Genomic DNA, 27,183 nt, shown 5'->3' with positions numbered 1-27,183 from the left:
ATGATTGACTTTAGGTGTGCCAAACGGTTTCTGTATACAAATTAAGGCGTTTTGCTCAATCACATAACATAGCAAGATTTTATCCTGTATTTTAAGCATGAATTGAGAATTACAATAAAAATTGAAGCAATTGTCTGAGGATGATGCTGGACCATCTGACAAAAAAAGGAAACAAGTGGGCAAGGCAATAAGTTATCTATAGCAGAAACACACTGGTACCCAGGCTAGTAGAGAAGATCATACAGAAACAGGGAGTGTGTGCAGGGCCGGCCCGCCCATCAGGCAGGATTAGAGCGGCAGATTGACAAGGGCAGTATTTTCCGAGCTAAACTGACCAAGACGCACCCACTTTGACGAAGACAGGGGTGCACAATATCTATCTTGTCCATGCCCAGAGCGCCTCTCCACTGCTGCTGTTGGAGAGACGCAGCGGCACTCCACCAAAGCTCCGTCAATTTTCCAACAAGTAGAGTGTCTACAGCCTCTGGCGCCCTATCAAATAGCAATGTGCTTCGATGTGAATATGAATTAACATGTTAACACACCATATCCTACAAACAGGACAGGTCAAAATACAATTTTCCAACAGGTAGAGTCTCTATAGCCCTGGCAGATGGCCTTGCTCCTAAAATTATTCAAATTCTATTTCGCGGGTATAGGAGGAGGGCGGGATGTTTTTTTGTCTAGCCTAGGGCGGCATATACGCCATTACTTAAATCTATAAGAAAGTAGAACTATAGGAAATCTAAGATGTGTCAAATAAATGATATCCATCTCAGGGCTCCAGCTAAGTGGCTATATGTCAAGATGAAGCTTATTGGTTACAGCAGAGAAGTTCAATCCCCTCCTGTTGCCTAAATTGTTTTGTGCGTTAAAATTTAAAAAATACATTTTTATTTTTTTAAATATGTTACTTTCAGTAATATTGTATGGTACAGAAACGATATGAAAATCTGTATACTGCCCAACTTTAGTGTTGAACAGTTTGAAATACAGGTCATCATAGCTGCGGGAACTACCCCATGATAAATCATAATTTATTATAAAAATATTTTTTAAATGTGTGCGCACTGGACCTTTATGACTCCTGTATGATCAGACATAAATAGTAGTCAGCAGCACAGGGAAAACACTCTCTCTCTGCAGCCATGCAGGTTATATCAAGTCAACTTACATGTGCGATCTCCCTCCGGCTTGCTGATAGGTTCCCCTTTGATTCTGGCAGCCAGCTCATCAGCAAAGGATGATGGTCCTGTGTTCTGAATGTGACACAAAGACTTACGTAAAAGAGAGGTGGAATAGAACATTTCATATTCATGCAAGGGGACATGTAAACATGCAATTAACTAACATGTTATATTCACTTAAGTCATAGCAATGTTGACTTACCTGGATAAATAAAGGTTGTAATATTTAATAAATGACCTGTTTGTAATAATGTTAGTATCATTATCCAGCAGTAAACTTTAATCACAAGCATACCGTTATGCACTCATCATCGTCGTCGTCATCATCTTTGTCCGATTCTCCGAATATGTCTGATTCTTCCCCCTCGTCGTCATCACTCAACATGGACGACTTCTGCAGAGGAAATCATTCAATGTCATCCATGCTGTTGCAAATTGCATTTACATTCCTGACTAAGATAAGAGTCCTCTAAATGACTAAAATGTCATCATTACCATCGTCACCATAAACAATAGCATTCTTATGGCCAGTGTCCAGTATAGGTCCAGTGCACACTTTTCTGTTGTTTCGTCTTTGATTAAATTGGCAAATACCCTAATCATCCCTTGTCAGAATTGTTCACAGAGATACAATCCTGTGCGTGTGTTATTGTTATCGCAAAGATATCCACCAACTCTGGGTTTGAACGTTGACCCTGACAGTCAAGAGTGAAATTGTCCTCACCTTCTTAATGCTGCTTGGCCCCTCCTCGTCCTGGTCAAAGTCTTCGTCTGACTGCTGTTCACAAACACCACAGGGATAATACAATTATCTGAATCAAATAGAATTTTCTGCATTTTCACCTCGTTTGGATCAGGATTTTAAATTATGCCAACTTTAAGCTCTAAAAAAGATATGTTTCTTTCTGGATGAGTAGACAAAAAAAGTCTTACATCAGCATCTTTGCCATCTTCGCTGTCGATAACACTGTCCCGATCACTGTCGATTGATATTTCTGTATAGTAAAAAAAAAAAAAAAAAAAAGTTTCACAAAAAATACATGACAGAGGTTCTTCGACAGAGGTTACTCTTCCCAGCAGGGGTTGGAACCAGTTCTGGGAAGAGAAAGGAAAATCGGAAAAGAACAACATTTTTCAGGGAACAGAATCAGAACCGGGAACGAAAGTGACCTATACTTATCTTGAAACAGAACAGTTAATTTAAAAGTATGGGAACCAGTTAGTTATTTTACGTTGCGGGCATTTTTTTTGGAGACCCACAAAAAAAACAGAACAAAAGCACCTATACAAAGCCCTCCCTCTGTCAATCAGTAACTTCTTCCAGTGTCTGGCTGCCAGCTGAGAATCTTTGAAGTGTGCGTTATAAGCATCATTCAAAAGATAAGGAGGGAGATTTTTAATTCGAGAAGAATGGATTAACTTTTCAAAGCTAGTTAGGGATACTATATTTATCGCATTGGATTTATTAACTACAAAACATTTAAAAGGTGTTATTAATTCTGGTGCTGCTCTTCACGCACAAGATTGTTAGCTAGCTAAGCAAACTTTAAAGTTTGAAGACATTCAAAGTTCTTCCATAGAAGCCCTCCTCCATATGAATAATTACAGGGCTAATTCAGATAATGCATGTCATCACAAGAACCCAAGCGATTCAATCTAAGGCTCCGCTCCTCCTCCACCCATCCTCAAAACTGCACCCTACAGTTGTCTTTCCATCACACATTTAAACATCTCACTGAGCTATAGCTTGCCTGCTCCATAGCAAGCTGCTCTATCAGCACTGCATGACTGGGGAAGTAATTTAATGTTGAGCTAAATGTAAAAAAGTATGATTTCAGAGATTTAAAAAGGAACATAAAGGAACGATATAAACCAGTACTTTTTGGGGGTTTGAACTGGTTCAGAACTTTATTTTACTGGTCGGACCTGTGGAACGGAACAAAAAAAACAATACAATTTCATTTCCAACCCCTGCTTCCCAGTACGTTGAGGAAGCGTATTGTGATGCTTTCTAAACTGTGCCAAGAGTTGCTGGGCAAAAGTGTGAAAACTGCTTTGTTACATGTAGAACCACATGTTCTAAGCAAAAATTATCAAACATTCTGTGATGCAGCACTGGCATCTACTTACATCTGATCCTACCCTGAGCCAACTATTGTTTATAAACTATGTTCAAACTTCAGCAATAAAAACTTGCTAGAGGAAGCATTAACTCTGGCTCCAAACAAACCCTCCTTGCGCCTCTCAGAAATGGCAATCATCCCTGCGGCAATTGCGCACAGAGTAAAGTAAAAAACCCTGACTTTAGACACCCTCGGTCTGGTAAAAGGTTTAACGTTAAAGGCTTTATTACATGTAACACTATGAATGTTAATTGCATCTTACGTTGCCCATGTGATATGGCCATAACATTTTTATTGACGAGTTCATCTGACTTTGAGAAAGTAAACAAAGGGCTTCATTGCCAAAATCCTGAAGTATCCCTTTAAGCAAAGAATTAGTGAGCATAAGAGCACTATAAGGCATAATGATGACAATTACCCTGTTGCCTGCCACTTGAAGAAAATGTTCAGTGTCTTTACGTTTTCAGGGTATTAAAAAAGTTAAACTTTCACGGAGAGGAGATAGCGCTGCCGCTATCAAGGAGCGGGAAACTAATCCGCAAGCTTATAAAAAATCCCACGACGCCTTCGACAAACCATCAAACAAGAAAAGCATCAATACAGGACTAAGACCGGCTCTGACGCTCGTCGATTGTGAATTACAGGGAAACACACCCACGAGCTGCCCAGTTACGTAAACCTACGTGACGAGATAAATGCTTCCTATGCTCACTTTGAGGAAAGCAACGCTGAACCATGCATAAGAGCACCAGCTATTCCGGACGACTTTGTGATCAAGCCAATGTAGGTAAGACCATTAAGTTCTTTGGGACTGGGGGGCAGTATTGAGTAGCTTGGATGAATAAGGTGCCCACAGTAAACTGCCTACTACTCAGGCCCAAAAGCTAGAATATGCATATAATTTGATATGGATAGAAAACAATCTGAAGTTTCTAAAACTGTTTGAATGATGTCTGTGAATATAACAGAACTCATGTGGCAGGCAAAAACCTGAGAAAAAAAATCTAACCAGGAAGTGAGAAATCTGCGGTTTGTAATTTTTCAAGTCATTGCCTATCCAATATACAGTCTATGGGGTCATATTGCACTTACTAAGGCTTCCACTAGATGTTAAAAGTCTTTAGAACCTTGTTTCAGGCTTCCACTGTGATGGGGGAGAGAATAAGAGCTGTTTCAACCAGGTGTCTGGCAGAATGCCATGAGCTCAGTCAGGCGCGCGACCGTGAGAGGTAGCTGCGTTCCTTTTCCTTTCTAAAGACAAAGGAATTGCCCGGTTGAAACATTATTGAAGATTTATGATAAAAACATCCTAAAGATTGATTCTATACATTGTTTGACATGTTTCTACGAACTGTAATGGAACTGTTGTCTGAACTAAGTGCCTGTGCCGTGTGAATTTGTATTTGTGAACTAAACGCGCAAACAAAAAGGAGGTATTTGGACATAAATTATGGACTTTATGGAGAAAAAAAAAACATTTATTGTGGAACTGGGATTCCTGGGAGTGAATTCCGATGAAGATCAAAGGTAGGTGACTATTTAGAACGCTATTTCTGAGTTTTGCGACACCTCTCCTTCTTTGGAAAACGGCAGTATGTTTTTCTGTGACTACGCGCTGACCTAACATAATCGCAAGGTGTGCTTTCGCCGTAAAGCCTTTTTGAAATCAGACAGTGGTTGGATTAACGAGAAGTTTATTTTTAAAATTGTGTATAATACTTGTATGTTTGAGGAATTTTAATTATGAGGTTTCTGTTGTTTTGAATTTGGCACCCTGCAATTCCACTGGCTGTTGTTGAGGTGGGGCGCTAATGTCCCACATATCCCAGAGAAGTTACAGGTTAACATTCACAAGGCCGCAGGATCATACAGATTACCAGGACGTGTACTCAGAGCATTTGCTGACCAGCTGGCTTCACTGACATTTTTTTTTATTTCTCCTTGACCCAGTCTAACACCTACAGTTGAAGTTGGAAGTTTACATAAACTAGTTTTAATGAAGCCAACCTAAGTGTTTCATCCACTCCACAAATTTCTTGTTAACAAACTATAGTTTTGACAAGATGGTTAGGGCATCTACTTTGTGCATAACACAAGTCATTTTTCCAACAATTGTTTAAAGACAGATTATTTCACTTATAATTCACTGTAACACAATTCCAGTGGGTCAGAAGTTTAAATACACTAAGTTGACTGTGCCTTTAAACAGCTTGGAAACCCCCAGAAAATGATGACATGGTTTTAGAAGCTCCTGATAGGCTAATTGACATCATTTGAGTCAATTGGAGGTGTACCTGTGGATGTATTTCAAGGCCTACCTTCAAACTCAGTGCCTCTTTGCTTGACATCATGGGAAAATCAAAAGAAACCAGCCAAAACCTCAGAAAAATAATTGTACACCTTCACAAGTCTAGATCATCCTTGGGAGTAATTTCCAAACACCTGAAAGCACGACATTCATCTGTACAAACAATAGAACGCAAGTATAAACACCATGGGACCACACAGCTGTCATACCGCTCAGGAAGAAGAAGCGTTCTGTCTCGTAGAGATGAACATACCTTGGTCCAAAAAGTGCAAATCAATCCCAGAACAACAGCAAAGGACCTTGTGAAGATGCTGGAGGAAACAGGTACAATAGTATCTATATCCACAGTAAAACGAGTCCTATATCGACATAACCTGAAAGGCCGCACAGCATGGGAGAAGCCACTGCTGAAAAACTGCCATAAAAAAGCCAGACTACGGTTTGCAACTGCACATGGGGACAAAGATCGTACTTTTTGGAGAAATGTCCTCTGGTCTGATGAAACAAAAATAGAACTGCTTGGCCATAATGACCATGGTTATGTTTGGAGGAAAAAGGAGAGGCTTGCAAGCTGAAGAACACCATCCCAACCGTGAAGCACGGGGTGGCAGCATCATGTTGTGGGGGTGCTTTGCTGCAAGAGGGACTGGTGCACTTCACAAAATAGATGACATCATGAGGGAGGGAAATTATGTGGATAAATTGAAGCAACATCTCAAGACATCAGTCAGGAAGTTAAAGCTTGGTCGCCAATGGGTCTTCCAAATGGACAACGACCCCAAGCATACTTCCAAAGTTGTGGAAAAATGGCTTAAGGACAACAAAGTCAAGGTATTGGAGTAGCCATCACAAAGTCCTGACCTCAATCCAATAGAACATTTGTGGGCAGAACTGAAAAAGCGTGTGTGAGTAAGGAGGACTTACAAGCCTTACTCAGTTACACCAGCTCTGTCAGGAGGAATGGGCCAATATTCCCCCAACTTGTTGTGGAAAGCTTGTGGAAGGCTACCCGTAACATTTGACCCAAGCTAAACAATTGAAAGGCAATGCTAATTGAGTGTATGTAAACTTCTGACCACCTGGGAATGTGATGAAAGAAATAAAAGCTGAAATAATTCACTCTACTATCATTCTGACATTTCACATTCTTAAAATAAAGTGGTGATCTAACTAACCTACGACAGGTAATTTTTACTAGGATTAAATGTCAGGAATTGTGAAAACCTGACTTTAAATGTAATTGTCTACGGTGTATGTAAACTTCTGACTTCAACTGTACATGTTTCAAGCAGACTACCATAGTCCCTATGCTCAAGAACACTAAGGTAACTTGCCTAAATGACTATTGTTCCATAGCACTCACAACTGTAGCCATGAAATGCTTTGAAAGGCTGGTCATGGCTCAAATCAATACCATCATCCTAGACACCCTGGACCCACTCCAATTCGCATACTGCCACAACAGATGCACAGATGACGCAATCTCTATTGCACTACACACTGCATTCTCCCACTTGGAAAAGATGAACACCTACGTAAAAAGCTGTTCATTGAATGCTGAGCTGTAGTCAACACCATTGTGCCTTCCAAGCTCAATTAACTAAGGACCCTAGGACTGGACACATCCCTCTGCAACTGGATCTTTGACTTCCTGACGGCCACCCCCAGGTAGTGGGTAGGCAGCAACACATCCGCCACTCTGACCCGCAACACGGGGGCCCCTCAGGGGTGCATGCTTAGTCCCCTCCTGTACTCCCTGTTCACCCACGACTGATTTGCCACACACGACTCCAACACCTTCCTTAAGTTTGTAGACGGTGGTAGGCCTGGTCACCGACGACGGTGTGGTACCAGAACAACAACCTCTCCCTCAATATCAGCAAGACAATGGAGCTGATCGTGGACTACAACAAACGGATTCACATCTACCAGGCTGTAGTGGAGCGGGTCGAGAGCTTCAAGTTCCTCAGTGTGCATTTAACTAAGGGTCTATCATGGTCGGCACACCAACTAAGTCGTGAACAGCGCATGACAACACCTCTTCCCCTTCAGGAGACTAAAAATATTTGTCAGGGGCCCTCAGATCCTCATAAAAGAATCCTCATCTACAGCTGCGCAACCAGAAAAAAAACTTGAATGTTAGCTAAGTGGCTAACATTAGCTTGCAAGATCAAGCTTCTCGGATTAAGATCCCTGCTGTCTAATATTTGTTTTGTGCATGCTGCAAACTGCGTTTTGAGATACTTGCATTAGCTGGATTGTCTGTCTTAGTAGTGAATGTTTGTATGCCAAGTCTGGAACCAACAGGACCCTGAACAGCTTTTACCCTCAAGCCACAAGACTGCTAAATAGTTAGTTAAATAGTTAACCAAACAGCTACCCGGACTAGCTGCATTTACCTTCTTTTTTTCTCATCACATACTCTGCTGCCACTGTTTAATATCTGTCACTATATAATCAAGTTACCATTACTCATTGTGTATGTATTATATGTTTTACTTTCTATTATTTCTCTCTGCATTGTTGGCAAGTAGCACTTCACTGTTAGTCTACACCTGTTTAACAAAGCATGTAACAAATAAAATGTGATTTGAACACTGAGAAAACGTGGTGCAAAAGGGAACTCTTTCGGGCTCAAACACTTGGTACTTTACATCCATCAGGGCTTACTGATGATTTTGACATGAGGGCCATGCTTTAATATGTTTCCCCCTAACCCCTGGCTTTATGTGGTTCCTGTCATTTATGACTTTTCTTTAGCCTGAGGTTTTTCCTGGTCTTAAAAAAAAAAAAAAAAAAAAATAGATGTGTTTATGCATTATGTAAAAAGGTATAAAAATAAATGAACTGTCAAAAATATACTGAAACGAAAAAATATAAAAACTGTCTCGAAGTCAGACTTTTTCTGAGAACTGATTACTGATGTGCCTCCTGGCATTTGTGTACATAGCTTTTGCTCATCATGTCTGATTGCATTGACGCACGTTGCCTATATGTGGTCTCTGTCATGTGTTTTGTATGCTCTGATGAAGGTCTGCCGACCAAAAGCGCAGCCTAAATAAATAGAAAATTGTGCATTGATCCGGAGTGTGCAGAGAATTATTTTCATTACGAAAAAATACATGAGAAACATTAATGTTACACAAGAAACACAATGCTTGGAAGAGAGTATTGAACACTAACAATATAAACACATGCTAAGAAAATACACAGACTTTCTTTCAGTAGAAATAGTATATTAAGAAAAGAGTTGAAGTGACCTACCTTCACTGGAAAGGTCTCCCAGTCCTACGTCGTCTTGCTCCATAAAAAGTTGAGAGCCAATAAGATAAGGTAAAGGCCTGTCCACATACAGGTCCTACAGACACAGCGAGAGGTGGGTTGGAGAAAGAGAGAGGGAGGAGAAAGCAGACAGAGATAACATTGGTCAACACGGACAGAACCATTCAAATGTTCCTCAAAAACACCCCTTTTACATCAACAATTGTCACAAAGTAGTTATTACGACCTAGACCCAAAAGATAAATCTGAAGCACAGTGGCAAGGAAAGATTAGCCAGGGAAGAAAACTTGAGAGGAACCAGAGGGGTGCCAATCCTCCCTTAGATGTACTGGATAGGTATTAATTAGGGGTGTAACAGTTAACCAAAACCAACGTTTCGGTACAGATTGCAGTTTTGGGGGAAAGGATTGGTTAGGTTTCGGAAATGCCAACAGTTACTGTAGTTAATTTTGGTTGACTTATGAAAACACGAAGTGTTGGTATTCCTGATTACATATACACTACATGGCCAAGAACATTTAATTCCAAATGTATGGGCATTGATATGGAGTTAGTCCCCCCTTTGCTGCCTTAACAGCCTCCACTTTTCTGGGAAGGCTTCCCACAAGATGTTGGAACATTGCTCTAGCGTTAAGATTTCCCTTCACTGGAACTACAGGGCCTAGCCCGAACCATGAAAAACAGCCCCAGACCATTATTCCTCCTGCACCAAACTTTACAGTTGGCACTATGCATTGCGGCAGGTAGCGTTGTCCTGGCATCAGCCACACCCAGATTTGTCAGTTGGAATGCCAGATTGATCACTCCAGAGAACAGGTTGACTGCTCCAAAATCCAATGGCAGCGAGCTTTATACCACTCCAGCTGACGCTTGGCATTGTGCCTGGTGCTCCTAGACGTTTCCACTTCACAATAACAGCACTTACAGTTAACCGGGGCAGCTCTAGCAGTGCAGAAATTTTACAAACTGACTAGTTGGAAAGGTGGCATCCTATGACGGTGCCATGTTGAAAGGCACTAAGCTCTTCAGTACGAGCCAATGTTTGTCTATGGAGATTGCATGGCGGTGTGCTTGATTTTATATACCTGTCAGCAAAAGGTGTAGCCGAATCCACTAATTTGAAGCGGTGTTAACATACTTTTGGCCATTTAGTGTATGATTAGGAGTCATATAATTAAGCAATAAGGCACCAGGGGGTGTGGTATATAGCCAATATACCACTGCTAAGGGCTGTTCTTAAACTCGAGCTGTGGTATGTTGGTCATATAACACAAACCCCTGAGGTGAATTATTGCTATTATAAACTGGTTACCAACGTAATTAGAGCAGTAACAAGAAACGTTTTGTCATACATGTGGTATACGGTCTGATAAACCACTGTCAGCCAATCAGCACTCAGGGCTCGAACCACCCAGTTTATAATACCTGATAAGAGCACAATCAGGAATACCACACGTTGTATTTTCTTAACTGAAAACACACGATTGCTCATCAACAACACTAAAATAAAGTGCAATATGTGTGTGAAATCAATATGTAAACATTGCTCAGACATTGTATAGGCCTATGCTATAATGTTTTCTAACCAAGAGAAAAATATGTGCACTTGTGTGACTCTCAAAGGGGGTGTGTCTGTAGCACGGTCCTTCACATTTCCCACTCAGGTGTAACGTGACGGGCTGTCACTGTTAAGTAGCTCTCTGAAGCCCTGGAGGTCCATCCATCTGTAGTAAGCGGAACACTGGAGGGATTGGCCAATTCTTTGACAACTTCTGCTTTAGCTTTCTTATATAGAGTGGGTACTACCTGTTTGATGAAATGGGTGCAAAAGCGCGATGTTCGTAATGTGGCTAGAGCATTTTCACGAGGTGTTAAAACCCCCTATTCTTCTCAACCACCAAGAATGGGCGCATATTCACGGCTATAAACATACCTAATCGCCCTTGTAATTTCTTTGGCCAGGTCAGAATCAGCTGCGAAGAGCTGCTTGAATACAGAGGGAAGACAAAGTTGCGTTGTTGTTTTTTTTTTTCCTCCGGTGGTAGGAATACTGGGGTGAAGTTTGCATAAATGTGTCAACATGTTTGAGGTGATGGCAGCTACATAGGCCATTCTCGTTGAGCAGTGGCAACATACTCTCTCTGTCCATCGCCGTTGTAATCTACTGGAAGGCCAAAACTTTCCCAAACTGGAAACGATGGAGAATCCTCCTGGTTTGTCGACCCCACCATTAGCCATCATACAGAACAAGTTTCCGGCTGTGCCTCACAAAAGGACAGTTTGAAATGCGCCAATAAAGACATTAATTTTGATTACAACGTGCCCATAGACTCTAGTTGTTTTAACAGAATAGTGTGAAATGTTTTTTCAGCTCAGATTTACTCAAGAGGCATACAACATAGCATAGGTTAGGTAGGGAAGGAATAGGTAGGCCTAGGTCTTTATGTATTAATTCGGATTCACAGTGAGGACTAAACCAAGGTCCCTGTACCGAACGGTTCGGTACGAATACACGTATTACACCCCTAGTATTAATCCTAACATGATATCTGCAGGCATAAGTAACTTGAATTTCATCTGTAATCCTGTATGTTTCCAGATGATTCCACCCTCACCTTGGGCTCTAGTATTGGCTCCACTCTGTCTGTGGCCTCCTCGTCCTCAGAGTCAGAGTTTCCTGCTTTGATGTCCAATTGTTCAAAGGCAGAGTCTAGCACCCTCAGACCAAAGTTCACTGCTTCCTGGACCTTAGGGATAAGCTCAGCTTCCTTCTGCTCACGAGTCTTTTCCTGGAATTGGGAATTGAATTTAACATTAACTCGAGGGAGGAAATTAAGATGTTATGTGTAGACCTGTGACATCACAAAAAACGACATTCCCGGGAAGGAGCAGGTAGATTATTTACCAGTTCAGGTTGTCTCTCCAAGGTCTCAGCCTTTGGCACTGGCTCCTCCACCTCCTCATCATACACTCTCTGAGGTCAACAAACACAAAGATCAGTAACATCACACAATCAATATAAGAATGAGTTAGAATCAAACATTAGACCCTCTGTGATATAGTCAGCAAACAGCGGAGCCACCATCAGTAACCACATGATTAAATACAAGAGGACTCAGTTCCTCAGTCCCAGGGGGATGACTTCCACATTTTCCTTACCATGTAACACAATTAATATTTTCTTAATTAGGTTAAAAGCTTGATACATTTCAAAAGGTCTGGGAAATGTCAAACACAGCACAACCATCATCTAAAGAAGAGGGGCACCTAGCTCAACAGAGGAACAAGATATGGGTCGTGTTCATTTAGGCACACCAAAGTCAAATGAAAGAAATAAAAAATATATATAACAAAGCATCTTAGAGTAGGAGTGCTGATCTTGGATCTGTCAAATTAATCTTACTCATTATGAACTAAAAAGCTAAACTGATCCTAGATCAGTACTCCTACTCAGAAGCTTTGTGGACACGGTCCCATGACAAGACTCGTTCAGTCCATTTTCTTCCGTTAAAATGATCTAACATACACAACCATGGTATTTCCTGTTCACACCACAACATACGTTTTCAATGAACTGTGTGTTGGAGAGCATGAGGAAGTCGTTGAAGACAGTATGCAGGCAACAGTCTGTGGCCTTCGTGTCCCTGATCAGTCCATCCAGCTGCTTCTCTATCTCATGAGTCTTTGACAGCATTCTCTGGGAGAAGTCTTGCAGGAACAGGAAGAGCTGTGGAGGAGATGAAACATCGGTTTCATCTTCATCTATTCAATAGTGTATCTGATTGTCCACAAGCAGCCATTGTGTTTGGCCCTAAAATAAATAGTTAGTAATGCATTCACATGGAAGAGATTATGTTTACAATGCTGTGCGATTCCTCTACCCATAATATGTAGATTAAGAGGATTACACATTGCTGAATGCAGACAAAACAGGCAGGTAATCAGAGAATGAATAATAACTCAGGAGATACTAGCCTAAATGAAGGTCATAAACAAATGCCAATTAGCCTACCCCGGAGTCTGCAGCCAGGGACCAGTTGGCGCTGGTCTGTCGCATTTCTTCCAGGGTCCAGGGTCTCTCCCACACCTGGCCATCCTCTCCGGCGTGGTTGCTCTGGCTGGGGACATTCGCCATGCCATCTGGCAACCCGCTCATCTGAAACAATATTTGGGGCTTGTTCAAAGGTAATAAACAGGAGAAAACATTTGAAACGGGGGTTCAGTGTGGCAATTGCAAAAAACTATTATTTTGCAAAAAGTTTCGCCTGTTGTAAACTGTTTACTACAAACGGAAAACTAAAGTTTCTATTGGATAAATTCAGTTAAGTCCTTCCCCGTTTCGTTCGCTTCCGTTTGGTTCTTAAACGATAAACGGTTTCCGTTGCAAGACGTAATGAATAAATTACATTCCTGATCTGTCGAAAATAACCCCAAATTATAACTTATTAATAGCGACCGACATGTAATGGCAAATGCGAGCTAAATGAGCTGCCACCACCGGCCTCTTTCTTGCATGCAAGCCAGATTAGCTAGTTAACAAACTACGAACACAGCAGTGCAAAAATGTTTCTTTGGGAAGTCACAATCTTTCGCAAAATGTTCTTTGGAATGATAGTTAGTTGAGTGAATGTTTATGCACCTCCTGACACTGGCTTGTTAAAGTCAAAGATATGTATAAACCCTTCTATATGTGTGTACACGAGCTAACAGTTAGCTAGCTAACGTTAGCTAGGCAGTTTGAGAGCCTACTCTCGCACTTACATGGATCTTCTTATTAAACTCACCTTAGTTACTGTTGGCAAATGTTGTCCACGATAGTAAAATATGAGCCCAAACCAAACGACGTGAAAAGAGAATCGATTATGCTAAACTCGACCGTTTCCTCATTGGGCTTCTGACAGGTCGGCCATGTTCTGTCTGTCTGGAGACAATCAGCTGACCGCAGTCACCTGACTAATGTGGCGGGGTAACACCAACGCAATACCGCATAACATTCTCTAACGTGATCAATACATTATGTTGGATGTCAATAATACACAACAGCCACGTAGCCACGGGTGGGCCTGGGTCACCCACCAGGGAGCCAAGCCCAGGCAATCAGATTAAACAAAAAAAGCTCTCTGCCTGTCAGTATTCCCGAACGGGACATTATTTGTCTTTTTACCGAAACATGCAAACACCATCAGATAGAATTCATAGCTAGCAGTGCACTGTAAAAAATATATATATAATAATCCAAGAAGGCTCAAGGTCATTGGCCACAGATAAAATGACGTCACTTCACGTTATATCTACCTAGCTTTGATTGGACTGATCATGTCAACATACACACTTTCAAAATTTTCGCAAGCAAGTCAGCAGTCATCATCATGAATCAAGTCGATAATCTACTGGCAAATCATTTTCAATCTTTCTCATATGAAGATAAATTATAGAGCCATTGGACATTACACAATACACATTAAATTGGAAATCGCTAATTCAACAATGAGTGGTTTGGAAGGAATCAGTGGCTAACTGCAAGCATTGCAAAACAATCACTAGCCTGCTATTCAGTGGAGTGCGTGTGTGGTCCAAGTCTGGGTTTTAAGGGTCTCTTTTTCAAGATTAAAAGGGGAAACATTCAACATTGGCCATGCTGTCAATCCAGCATGACTTCTTCTGCTTTCAAAAGAACTGGAGACTTGGAATTGGGAAATCTCAGATTTCGGAAATCCCAGCTCCGACTGGAAAATACGTTTTGAACGTCATCCAACTCGAAATTCCAAGTCAGGAACTAGGGCCTGGGGCCTTATGATTCAACCTTGTTTGTTTTCTAGTTCCCAGTTGTCTTGAAAGCACCATAAATCCAGAGAATGCCAGACTTTGATGACAGTTTTATGACAGAATTTGCCCACGAAGGACCGCCGTGCCACCTTCCTGTTCAAGTCAGCACTACACGGGGCCTCTCGAGTGGCACAGTGGTCTAACTGGTTCGCGTCCAGGCTCTGACCCGACTGGGAGACACATGGGGCGGCGCACAATTGAGCGTCGTCTAGGTTAGGGCTGGGTTTGGCCGGCAGGGATGTTCTTGTCTCATTGTGCTCCAGCGACTCCTGTGGCGGGCGTACCAGGCGCAATGCACGCGGACACGGTCACCAGGTGTACGGTGTTTCCCCCCCCCGACAGATTGGCTTGGTTGTGTTTCGGAGGACACACGGCTCTCGACCTTCACCTCTCCCGAATTTGTACGGGAGTTGCAGCAATGAGACAAGACTGTAACTACCACTTGGATACCACAAAATTGTGGAGAAAAGTGGTCAAAGTAACAACAACAACAAAAAGTGAGCACAGCACAACAAGGTGAGTCCAAAAATATATTGTATGCTGCTGCATAAATTATGTAATATGCCGGAGATATGTGTACTGTAGCTAAGAAAATAAAACTAAGTGTATGTTGTGTAGTAAGCTGTTAGTAGCCCATATGCAATATACAAATGCCATGATGATCTGGACACGACTGCCGAATCGAGGCAAAGTTAAGAATCTCTGGATTAACTATCTAATGTTAGCTAAATATAGTAATTAATAAATTGGCTCAAGTATGTTTACTGTCTTGTTCACGTTTTAAATTGACACAATATCCGTTAGCAAAGGTGTCAGCAGGGATTTGTAGTTTTGAATATTGTCTACTTTGACTCTAATTAGCATTTTTGAATCTGAGAGTAAATAGAGCTGAATATAATGATAAAAGTCACCTTGTCCAAGAGAGATTTATATGGTTATCAAAATGTCACACCAGGGTAAGTGTAACAGTATAACTTTAGACCGTCCCCTCGCCCATACCCGAGCGCGAACCAGGGACCCTCTGCACACATCAACAACAGTCACCCACGAAGCATCGTTACCCATCACTCCACAAAAGCTGCGGCCCTTGCAGAGCAAGGGGAACTACTACTTCAAGGTCTCAGAGCAAGTGACGTAACCGATTGAAACGCTATTTAGCGCGTACCACCAACTAAGTTAGCTGTTTCACATCCGTTACATAAGCCTACACAAAACACAGTCCTTATTTGAAACATGCCCCCAGGTGGTAAGGTTAGGCAACAACCCATCTGCCATGCTGATCCTCAACACGGGTGCCCCTCAGGGGTGCGTGCTTAGTCCGATCCTGTACTCTCCCACGACTGAGTAGCCAACGCACGACTCCAACACAATCTTTGTTTTCCGACGACACAACGGTGATCACTGACAACAATGACCAGAGGACACTTCTCCAGTGTGCCAGTGGCAATCGAAGGTGAGCATTTGCCTGAAGTCGATGACAATGCCCAACTGCAGTCAGATCAAGAACCTGGTGAGGACGACGAGCACACAAGTGAGCTTCCCTGAGACAGTTTCTGACAGTTTGTGAAGAAATTCTTTGGTTGTGCAAACACACAGTTTCATCAGCTGCCCAGGTGGCTGGTCTCAGACAAGTCCACAGGGGAAGAAGACATATGTGGAGGTCCTGGGCTGGCGTGGTTACACGTGGTCTACTGTTATGGGGCCGGTTGGACGTACTGCCAAATTCTATAAAGTGACGGAGGCGGCTTATGATAGAGAAATTAACATTAAATTCTCTGGCAACAGCTCTGGTGGACATTCCTGCAGTCAGCATGCCAATTGAATGCTCCCTCAAAACTTGAGACATCTGTAGCATTGTGTCGTGTGACAAAGCTGCACATTTTAGAGTGGTCTTTTATTGTCCCCCGCACATGGTGCACCTGTGTAATGAGCACAAGTGATATTTACATTTCTATACAGGCTATTGTTAAAAAAGAGGATAGTCTTAGTTTGGAACATTGCTAACGTTGTCTATCAACTGTAAAAATTGAGTGCAACTGAACCAGTTACAACTGAAGTATCTGATCATCAATGAATTAGAGAAAATGCCATGCATTTTTTACAACAGCAGCTGCATATCATCAGGTAGGCCTATATGCACTTGTACTTTTTATAATTTGGGAAACTATCATTTTCAAATGTATTCTATTTTATTCCATGATATTGTTCTTACAAAATAGATTTGTGTTGACTGTGGGCATGGGAATATAAGATCATCTGCTAGGCTAAATTAACAAACAAGGCTCACCACATGATCCTCAAAACAGAGACTGGCCAAACTCGTTTTTCTAAAGTGATTTCAAAGGCATTTTAAAATGACTGTATAGCCTAATAAGGAATTTTTTCTTCAGTATTTAATAAAATGTTTGTTTTTACATTTCATTTTATACAGCCTAAAGGCTAAATCTATAGGCATGTTGCCTAGTTAAATAAAGTTTAAGTAAACATATAAAAAAATAAATGCATAAATGCTATTGATGTGTTGTTGAAATGCTGAGCGCTCCTGCCAGCCTGTGGCGCGTCACAAATGCTACACAATTGATTTCTTAAATGGCAGGCTATATCCTTGAAATAATAGTAATATAGAACAAATTATTTTTAGACTATCTGGCTTGTTCCTGACTGATTTATGTTCGTTTAATAGCCTGTTGAAATGTCAAACTGTCACGACTTCTGCCGAAGTCGTTGCCTCTCCTTGTTCGGGCGGTGCTCGGCGGTCGACGTCACCGGTCTTCTAGCCATCATTGATCCATTTTTCATTTTCCATTGGTTTTGTCTTGTCTTCCCACACACCTGTTCTCAATCCCATTCATTACTTGTTGTGTATTTAACCCTCTGTTTCCCCTCATGTCTTTGTCAGAGATGTTTTTTTTTTTTTTGGTCAGTGTTGTGGTTGTTGTATAGGTGCGCGACGGGTCCTCGTACCCATGTTTGTTTATATCTGTTCTTATTAGTGTTATGGAGCATGTTACGTGGACATTCATTAAAAGACTCAATTTTACACTTTGTTTGACTCTCCTGCGCCTGACTTCCAAGCAAAGTATTTTTTTGTCTCCTCGGCTACAGAAGGTTGTAGTGAGGCAGACAAACCAAAGATATCCCATATGCATTGGAGTCACGTCTTTCCCCGGCATTTTACAGCTTGTTTCTAGCATAAATCATTGCGGACTAAAGTGTGTTTGTAGATTAATTTATATAATTAGGTCCATTGAATTTGCTTCGAACTCGTATGCTCTCTCCCTCTCAAACTGAACAGGACATCCGATATAGAATTTTTGTTCAAATTAAAAGAAGCCTTTGACTCGCTTCCTGAAGTGCCACCTTACACAGCACAGCCATTGGTTAGGCAGCACAAAAGGCTTTAGGCCTACATCAGTAAGGGCAGGGCTGGCCAGGGCTCATGATTGAGAAAGCCTATTCATTGTGGTGTGTAATGCAGTATATCGGTCCGGACTGGGAACTGTCGCAGGAAGCTCTGGACTGCACAGGACTTACTGGACTGTGGATGCGCACTGGAGGCCTGGTGCATGGGGCCGGTACAGGTGGCACCGGGCTGATGACACGCACCTCAGGGCGAGTGCGGGGAGGAGGCACACGACATACTGGACTGTGGAGGCGCACTGGGGAGACAGTACGTATGGCCGGCGCCTACGTACTGTGTGGGCCGGAGGCGCACTGGAGGTCTGGAGCGTAGAGCTGGCACAACGAGTCCTGGCTGGATGCTCACTTTAGCCCGGCAAGTGCGAGGAGCTGGCACAGAACGCACCGGGCTGTGGATGCGCACTGGAGACACATTGCGTATCTCCGCAAAATATGGTTTCACGCTCCTCACAGCGACTGTCTTGTTCCAGACACCAAAACATCCACTCTACTTCATCACTCCCCTCAACTATCTCACGCTCAGTCTATCCCAATATTCCTCTTCGATCTCAGATTCGCCGACCAACCCGTGTGTCCCCCCCCAAAAAAGTTTGAGGGCTGCCTCTCGGGCTTCCGTCGTGCTCGTAAACTTCGGAGTCACCGTTGATCTTCCTGCGTCTGCTTCAATGGAAGGCTTTCGTCTCCTGCCATTATCTCCTCCCAAGTCTAGGATCTCTTCTCCTCCTGTCCACGCTGCTTGGTACGTTTTTTGGTGGGATCTTCTGTCACGATCGTTATAAGGAGTGGACCAAGATGCAGCATGGTATGTTTCCATCCTTTATTTTGGAATAGAAAACATTAAAGAATAAAACAACAAAACGAACAAACCAAACATGAAGTTACTATAATGCTCACAGGCATAGACAAGATACATAGACAAGATCCCACAAAGCACAATGGGAAAATGGCTACCTAAATATGATCCCAACAATAAACAGCTGCCTCTGATTGGAAACCATACTAGGCCAACATAGAAATATAATTCATCTTGATAACCCACCCTTAAATCACACCCTGACCTAACCAACATAGAGAATAAAAGCTCTCTATGGTCAGGGTGTGACAAATACCTACACACAAACAGTAGATAGCCTACGCACATACATACACACGAACAGTAGGTGAGATGTATCCTTCCCCATAGTTCTCACCACTGTTTATCACTACCCAGCCGACAGTTCCATTCCCACGAGATTAGAGGAACCTTGAAAGGACTCCCTGTCCTATTGTAAGTTTCTCAGAGTTGTAGCCAGGTCAGGTCATACAGTTTAATTGTTCTCAGTATCTTCTTAGTCACACACACACACACTTCTCTCCCTCACATGTCTCTACCGAACATTATTGGACTTACGTTTATGTTAATTATTCATTATACATGCTATATAAACTAATAATCACTAATAGTTATGATTCAGGGTGGAATTATTTAATCATTACCTTAAACCTATAAATTCCCTTATCAATGACCCTCCCCCATTTTCCTCCGGGTAATAATTGTGTACATTTTGACCGTTCCCTTAGCTATAAAACTGCACATTTCCCTCTCTGCCCGATGGCAAAATGTGTAGAATTACATGAATTTAGCAATTGAACTGATCAAAACCATCTGATGTGGTCCCCTATAGGTATATTTTCAGAATTTTATTTTATGTATAGATCAGTGGATAACGTACAGTCACAACCAAAATTATTGCCACCCTTGATAAAGATGAACAAAAAAGACAGTATAAATTAAAATAAAACAAATACTGACCTTATTGTATGTTGCCCAAAAATGTAAAATTACATTATTTGAAAGAAATGTTTTTATTTAACAACTAAAAAACAATTCTCAACAAGATAGGGGTCAAAATTATTGGCACCACTGTTTTCGATACTTGAGCAGCCTCCCTTTGCGAGGATAACGGCACTGAGCCTTTCTCTAAAATGTTTTATGAGATTAGATAACACATTGGGAAGGATCTTTGACCATTTCTCCATACAGAATCTTTTCAGATTCTTGATATCTTTTGTCTGCGCTTGTGGACTGCCCTCTTCAATTCAACCCACAGGTTTTCAATGGGGTTCAAGTACAAAGACTGAGCTGGCCATTGCAAAAAAAATATTTAGTTGTCTTTGTGGGTTTTGATTGTTTTGCAGATCCACTTGCGGCCAAGTTTCAGCCTACTTGCAGAGGCAAAAATGTCAAAAATATCCTGCTGTGTAAATTTTGGCAGCTTTTTTGTTGTTTTAGTTTTAGTCATAACATTTTCAGTAATTGAATATTTTGTTAGTTTTAGTTGTCAGTCGACTAAAACTCTGGACAATTTTAGTCACAGACATTTTAGTCACATTTTTGATCCTATTAGATAGTGAATATTTAGTCTATTTAGTTTAACTTCCATCCAACTAGGCCTACTATCCCTTCCTATACCTAAGCTGGCAACATTATTGTCAGCTTAGGTATAGGAAGGGATAGTAGGCCTAGTTGGATGGAAGTTAAACTAAATAGACTAAATATTCACTATCTAATAGGATCAAAAATGTGACTAAAATGTCTGTGACTAAAATTGTCCGGAGTTTTAGTCGACTGACAACTAAAACTAATTAGTTGCAATATTGTGGCAGATTAATGCAATGCATAATTAACCATATAGACTTTAAAGCAAGGGGGGAAATTGTATTATCCAATTGTCCCATCGCTGCAACTGTACAGACTCAGTAGAGGAGAAGGTCGAGAGCCGTGCGTCCGAAACATGACCCAGCCAAGCCGCACTGCTTCTTGACACTCTAAACCCGGAAGCCAGCCGCACCAATGTGTCGGAGGAAACACTGTACAACTGCGACCGCATGCATGCGCCCGGCCCGCCACAGGAGTCACTAGACAAGGAAATCTCGGCCTACCAAACCTTCTCCTAACCCGGACGACGCTGGGCCAATTGTGCACCGCCTCAGTTACAGCCAACTGTGACACCGCCTGGGATCGAACCCGGGTTTGTAGTGACGCCTCAAGCACTGCGATGCAGTGCCTTAGACCGCTGCGCCACTCGGGAGGTCCCTGCAAATTGATTTTAATTAACAATTGGTCCCCAAAAAAATGCGTCCCTCCGTTGAATTTCAAAATCCTGATGTGGCCCTCGAGCCAAAAAGTTTGCCCACCCTTGCTTTAAAGCCTTGGCTACAGGTTAAACAATTTATAGCTCTGATTTTCTCCCCATCATAAACATCAAGTTTGGTAAGGGGTTTTCTTTAAAAGGTGAGAATTTCAGCTTACTGTACTTCTAATATTCAACAAATAGCATTAATTTTCTTCCCATAGGAGAAAAGCAACCGCAACTTGCATTTGTGGACTGCACCGCACGAGCAGCAGCACAGATTAATAAATAACCATGCACATGGAAAAATAGACCTTCTGATGTGATCCAAGCAAATATAGCCTACATGAAAGTAAGTGAGAGAGTAAACATTGTAGTTGAGGTTAGTTAGTGAAGTGAAGTGCCCTGGCTTCGCATCAGTTCAAAATATTGAGGGGTGACTGAAGTGACCACCTGAAAGATGTCAATTCTGCCAATGAGAGGATTGCATGAAATATTCTACATGCATGAACAAAACAGATGAAAGGGAGGTTCATGCCAAATTTAATGTCCAATAGTCTCACATGGAATTCTCGTCTCGTCACATTTTCGTTGATTAAAATGAAAAGTAATTTGTAATAGTTATCATTTTTTCCCCCAAGGCATCTCGTCTTGTTATCAGAGTTTAGCCTTTATCATAAATAAAGGTAAAATAAAATGTTTTTAAAAAATCATAGTCATGAGAATATTTTCCGGCATAGTTATTGTTGTTAACATTGATATCCTGGTACTGGGAAAAATTATTGACGTAGTTGACAAGGGCCCCAAGACTCGTGGAAGCAAAATAGCCCCATACTGGTGTGCATGGCCAAAGAGCTTTATTTTCATGTCATCCAACAAATGTAAACGCCTGGACATTGCTGAACGGCATTGGCACTTGAAATGGAACCGACGCTGTGGTCAGATGACACAAAAATAGAGCTCTTTGGCCACACACACCAGTGGGTTTGGCGTCGAAAGAAGGATGCATATGCAGAAAATGACCCCTTAAAATATGGTGGTGGATTTTTGATGTTAAAGGGGCTATTTTGCTTCCACTGGTCCTGGGGCAGTTATTAAGGTCAATGGCATCATTAACCTTTCCCAGTACCAGCACATTTTTGCCAAAAACCTGATTGCCTCTTCCAGGAGGTTGAAACTTGGCCGCAAGGGGATCTTCCAGCAAGACAATAACCCCAAGCACACATCAAAATCCACAAGTAAATGTTTAATTGACCCAAAAAATCAACATTTCACAATGCCATCTGTCTCTGGACTTGAGCCCCATTAAAAACCTGTGCTTTGAATCAAATAGGGCAGTCCTTAGGCACAGACATAGGATATCATCTGGAAAGATGCTGTATGGTGGAATGGTCTAAGATCCCTCCCAATGTGTTAGCCAATGTCTTAAAACATTTTAGAAAAAGGCTTTAGAATACAGTCTTTTTTGCTCATCTTTATCAAGGCTATCAAAAATGTTAACCTGAAGCCTTGTGGTCCAGCAGCTTCCTAAGCTAACTGCATTTGCACAAAAAAACAGAAGCAGGAAGAGAGTAACAGGTTGCTGTGCATACAGTATCTCTGGTCTTTATTGAGGCAGAGAGAGTTTCTATCTTGACTTTGTCGAAACATCTCAAAACCAGGGTTGTGGTCTGAACACAGCGGGTAAAGTTTATCCTAGGTACAGAAAGATCTAGGATCAGATTCCCCTTCCCAATCCTAACCGTAACCATTTGTGGGGGAAATGACCCAGGATCAGCATCTTGGCGCAACTTCACCCTACACTGATCTGAACCATGGACAAATAACCTTTTTTTAACCTATGTAATACTTTTGTAATAAACACAAAGCTTTCTTTTCATAAAATAAAAGCTGACCTGGCCTATTCTAAATAACCAGCTGAGAATAACCTGAATAATCAGCATAATAACCTACACTTACACATTTACTGAACAAATTCTTCATTGTTTTGTTTGTCATTTTTTAAATGTATTTTTTATTAACAAATATCAACAAACAAAAGAGGAATAGTCACATGCAAACAAGCATACATAAACTATTTACCTTTCAAGGAATTCTAAACAAACAAATCATATTCATTGATAATACAACAAGTTTTAATTGCGTTTTTGTTTTCCATTTTAGTTCAAGTAGTGCCATATTGTTTAAATTAATTTATAAAGTGAAGAAAGTTAAGTTTTGAATTAGACCATTTGCATTTGTGAATATGAAATGTACCTAGTATTATTAGCAGTTGAATTAAATATACTACATCTTCATCTATGTCAGAATTTCTGAAATAAATCATTATATCAAAACCATTAAATAGTACAACCGGTCCTATTTTTTTTGTAACAAAATTCTGTTTGATAAATTGTTTGTCATCATTAAAGGTAGACTCAGCGATATGACTGACGTAGGGGCTCAAAATAAACAGCATAGTGGGTCAATTTCCGAAACAACTAAGAGCGTTGAAGCACGAGTCTAAACTCTCTCATTGTTTTGGACCCGTACCTACCACGCTCTATGCGAACCCATGCACATGTGCAGATACTGTGTGTGACAGTGTGGGAGCGAAGTCTTGCATCTCGCTTATCGCAATATCTGCGGTGCTGCTCATGGCAGCATCATTTTGCTGAGTCTACCTTTAAATTGTCCTGTAGGCTACACTGTAGTCTAGTCTATAGTAGATCTTCAATTCCACTGTGAATGAAATAGGCCTATTCCAGAGTAGCTTAAACAAAATAATTCACAATGCTATTGTTACAAATTCCCTGCCAGTGACTGTTATAATCACCTCACAACCCTGAGCTGCACACTCCACTCCAATCTCCCACAACCAGAGCTTGAGTGTCTTAGGGTACCATGAAACTGCCTCTCAAACTCTCCCTGACCTGTGTCCTGATAGGTTGCTAGGGATGTTACTCGGGCAGGTCATCTGCTTATCCGAGTTTCCGTATCCCATGAAGCCTTGCGCGAATTATGGGCATTATTTCCGGCTCTAAGTAAACAAATGGTTTCTTCGTTCATTCATGAAGAGCTTGCCAAACAAATAATGATGTGGGAACACAACCTAACGGAGATCAAGAAGGGTAAGCCTACCTTTACCCTCCGTAATTGATGGTTGGTTGGGAAGGTGATGTGAAGAAGTGACCTCGTATCACGTACGGTAGCATATTTACTTACTTTGTTGAATCCGTAGCTTGCGATGGTAAGGCGATGAGCAACTTAAAAAGTTTGGAGGCGTACTAATATCTACACAGTAACAAAGTCGGACGAGTGTTATTGAAAGATGCTGGAGACGACCGTGTCTACCTAAAAGCAGACATAGAGCCGAGTCAGAGCCTGCGCACATCTCATCACAAGGCGTGGGTACTTGCATCAACGACAGGTGTCATACAGAGAGTGGGTTGCTCATGTATTGCAGGGCCAGGACACTCTTGTAGTCATGCTGCAGCAATTCTGTGGAAGGTCAGGAAAGTAACGACCAAAAATGACATGAAAGTGCAGAACAACGGGTACTCAAAGAGAGGTTTGGGTCAAATGGTCTTCTTCAACTAAGTTGCAGATGTAGACAACAGCAGCAAAGCAGGCCCACGCCAACATGATTCAGCCTACACGAACACACTGTCACACTGAGCACAGCACAACACCAACCTGAAGGAAGTGCACAATGTTTTATGAGGCCTACATCAAATTATCCCCCGTACAAGCAGCTACATTGATGGAGGAAACCAAGATCCAAAGTGCTTCACAGCTATGGCATGATGCTTGGAAGCTGCGTCTAACAGCCAGCACAGCAAAACGAGAACCCCAAACTAAACACCACAGATCCCAAAAAATGTGAATATGAGCATTTGTACCCAACCTTCACTGGCAATACAGCAACAAAGCATGGCAAGGAAAATTAGGTCAATGTCATCACACTCCTGGAGAGCAGAGGGCATGTTGTGGAGAACAGAGGCCTGGTGGTGCACCCTGACCATCCTTGGTTGGTAGCCAGCCCAGATAGGATCCTTGATGCAACACAGCTCCTTGAGATCAAGTGCCCCTTTAAGAGTTCCACATCTCTAACAGAATTTCTGAGTCGACCAAATGGTGACATCAAAAGCTTGGATGATGGATAGTACCTAATTTGTCCCAATGGAAAAATGGATACTACCTTCAGGTGGGTAAAAATGTTTAAGAAAATAGATGATTAGCTGTATTATTACAACTATTGAACATTGTATTGTAAACTCATACTAATCAGAATTGTGTGGCAATGTGCTTTCTTATTCCTTCTTTCAGACACAAGTGTCCATGATGTGCCTGGGCCTACAGAGCTGCAAGCTGGTTGTCTGGACACCAAGCAAGCACATAGAAGTGGACATTCCATTTGATAAAGACTACACAGTTGCACATGTGCAACAGCTGCATAAGTTCTACTTTTTACAGATGCTACCTAGGTTGGCTGATGATTTGGCTGAAAAGAAGATACATCTCTGCCCAAAGTACCTGTTCTCTTTAAGTAAATGGAGGTGAGCAGTAGATTGAATATGCTGGGCATACACAATTCAATTAGTTTGAGTGTGGACTTACTTCAAGAAGTACTGTTTTAATAAATATATATATTAAATAATACATAAGATACTAATATTAGATAATCAATGTATTAAGAGATATACCTACACTAACACAGTGTAATGATAAATTACCCTGAAAAACCTGTGGCATAGTAGCCTTTGTCTCACAAGGCAGCCATGGAATGAGATCCTTTGTGTGCTCAGCAATGACATCTATCCAGAATTTCAATGTTTTACAGAACTGACCGGGTGACCTTTTGAAGAGTCTTGCTAAATCAGCTACAACAAAGTTCTGTTTAAGTTTCATTAGTGTCAACAGAATTTTGTCTACAACTGGCATCGTTGATGATGTGGGGGCAAAAACTTTTAAGCAAGACACAAGTGTTGAATTCTAGTAGTGGAATCCCTGTGTTCAGCAGACAGTCTGCATCCTCTTTCAAAGTAACATCTGCAACAGACAGTGACCTCTCGGGCTGGTGCAGTCGTCATGCCACATGTAATGGAGTAGGTGTGGTCCTCCATTGCTGGGTCTGACTGCTGTGTTTGGGCATCATGGAAGGTCTTTGAAATAGGACCTGGCTCCTCAGAAACCTCCACCACACCAGACTCACCTGCAGGTGATTAGTTGAAAATGAATATGAATATAGATGATTAGTTCATGAGATTATTTGTTAAGGATCTGGAAAAGCAAATACACTCATTTGAGATACTTTTAGAAACATTTTAAACTCCCTGTGCCTTAAAGCGTTTATCAGACTGTTCTCTACTGCAAATAAGCACTCTAAACCCAGTGGGATACATAGACTAGGTTTAATATTTTCTAAATAAATATTATATCTATTAGCTAGAACAGGGAATGAAATTAACACTTGCCAAATACAGGGTAAATGTTGGATGTGGCAGGCAAACATTTCAGGTCACTTGCCACCATGGCAGATAAAATAACCTATTAATATTATTATACTTTAAAAATAATCATGGATTAAGGTTACACTATGTACCATATTTGTAATGTCAAGTAGCCTACCACTCACTCATTGTTTACAATTATAAAGCGTTTAACATAGATTTCATAACTGGCAGATTTTTTTTAAGTGTCTGGGAGAAATTAAAGAGATTAATTTCAGACCCTGACAAGAAGCTATCGTAGTCAAATATCTAGCAAAAACTGAAGACAAACACGCGAGATCAAAACTACTCGACATGTCTGTCAACCATCCTGCTGAGGCGGTGTCTCTTCTCTGGTGGCCTCTCATTGCAACATATGCATGTGACTGAGCAAATGTGTCATCATTTGTCATTTTTTCCCTATCTCGATGATTCACCTAACACGTCACTGTC

The 27,183-nt window shown here is 41.5% G+C and overlaps 1 protein-coding gene across 9 annotated transcripts in view; it reads right to left on the bottom strand.

The window, feature by feature from the left end:
• Nucleotides 1-13,985, bottom strand: part of LOC139381929 (WASH complex subunit 2C) — a 34,395-nt gene extending 20,410 nt beyond the window's left edge. For 6 of the 9 annotated variants that reach the window (XM_071125794.1, XM_071125796.1, XM_071125799.1 and 3 more), the window contains exons 1-10: nucleotides 13,685-13,836; nucleotides 12,913-13,056; nucleotides 12,463-12,627; nucleotides 11,806-11,874; nucleotides 11,516-11,689; nucleotides 8,883-8,976; nucleotides 2,121-2,182; nucleotides 1,912-1,965; nucleotides 1,483-1,581; nucleotides 1,175-1,259 (exon numbers count right to left, since the gene is read on the bottom strand). In XM_071125794.1, coding sequence (XP_070981895.1) covers nucleotides 1,175-1,259; nucleotides 1,483-1,581; nucleotides 1,912-1,965; nucleotides 2,121-2,182; nucleotides 8,883-8,976; nucleotides 11,516-11,689; nucleotides 11,806-11,874; nucleotides 12,463-12,627; nucleotides 12,913-13,056 — 946 coding nt within the window. In that variant the 5' untranslated portion in view covers nucleotides 13,685-13,836. Of the gene's footprint in view, nucleotides 1-1,174; nucleotides 1,260-1,482; nucleotides 1,582-1,911; nucleotides 1,966-2,120; nucleotides 2,183-8,882; nucleotides 8,977-11,515; nucleotides 11,690-11,805; nucleotides 11,875-12,462; nucleotides 12,628-12,912; nucleotides 13,057-13,684 lie in introns of all 9 variants that reach the window. The other 3 variants (XM_071125802.1, XM_071125801.1, XM_071125797.1) reach the window with 3 other exon arrangements.
• Between the last annotated feature and the right edge of the window lie 13,198 nt (nucleotides 13,986-27,183).

The sequence above is a fragment of the Oncorhynchus clarkii genome, chromosome 23, assembly GCF_045791955.1.
Source record: "Oncorhynchus clarkii lewisi isolate Uvic-CL-2024 chromosome 23, UVic_Ocla_1.0, whole genome shotgun sequence".
Classification (NCBI taxonomy): Eukaryota; Metazoa; Chordata; class Actinopteri; order Salmoniformes; family Salmonidae; genus Oncorhynchus; species Oncorhynchus clarkii.
The sequence above is the reverse complement of the archived record's forward strand: the minus strand, read 5'-3'. Positions and strand labels throughout refer to the sequence as shown.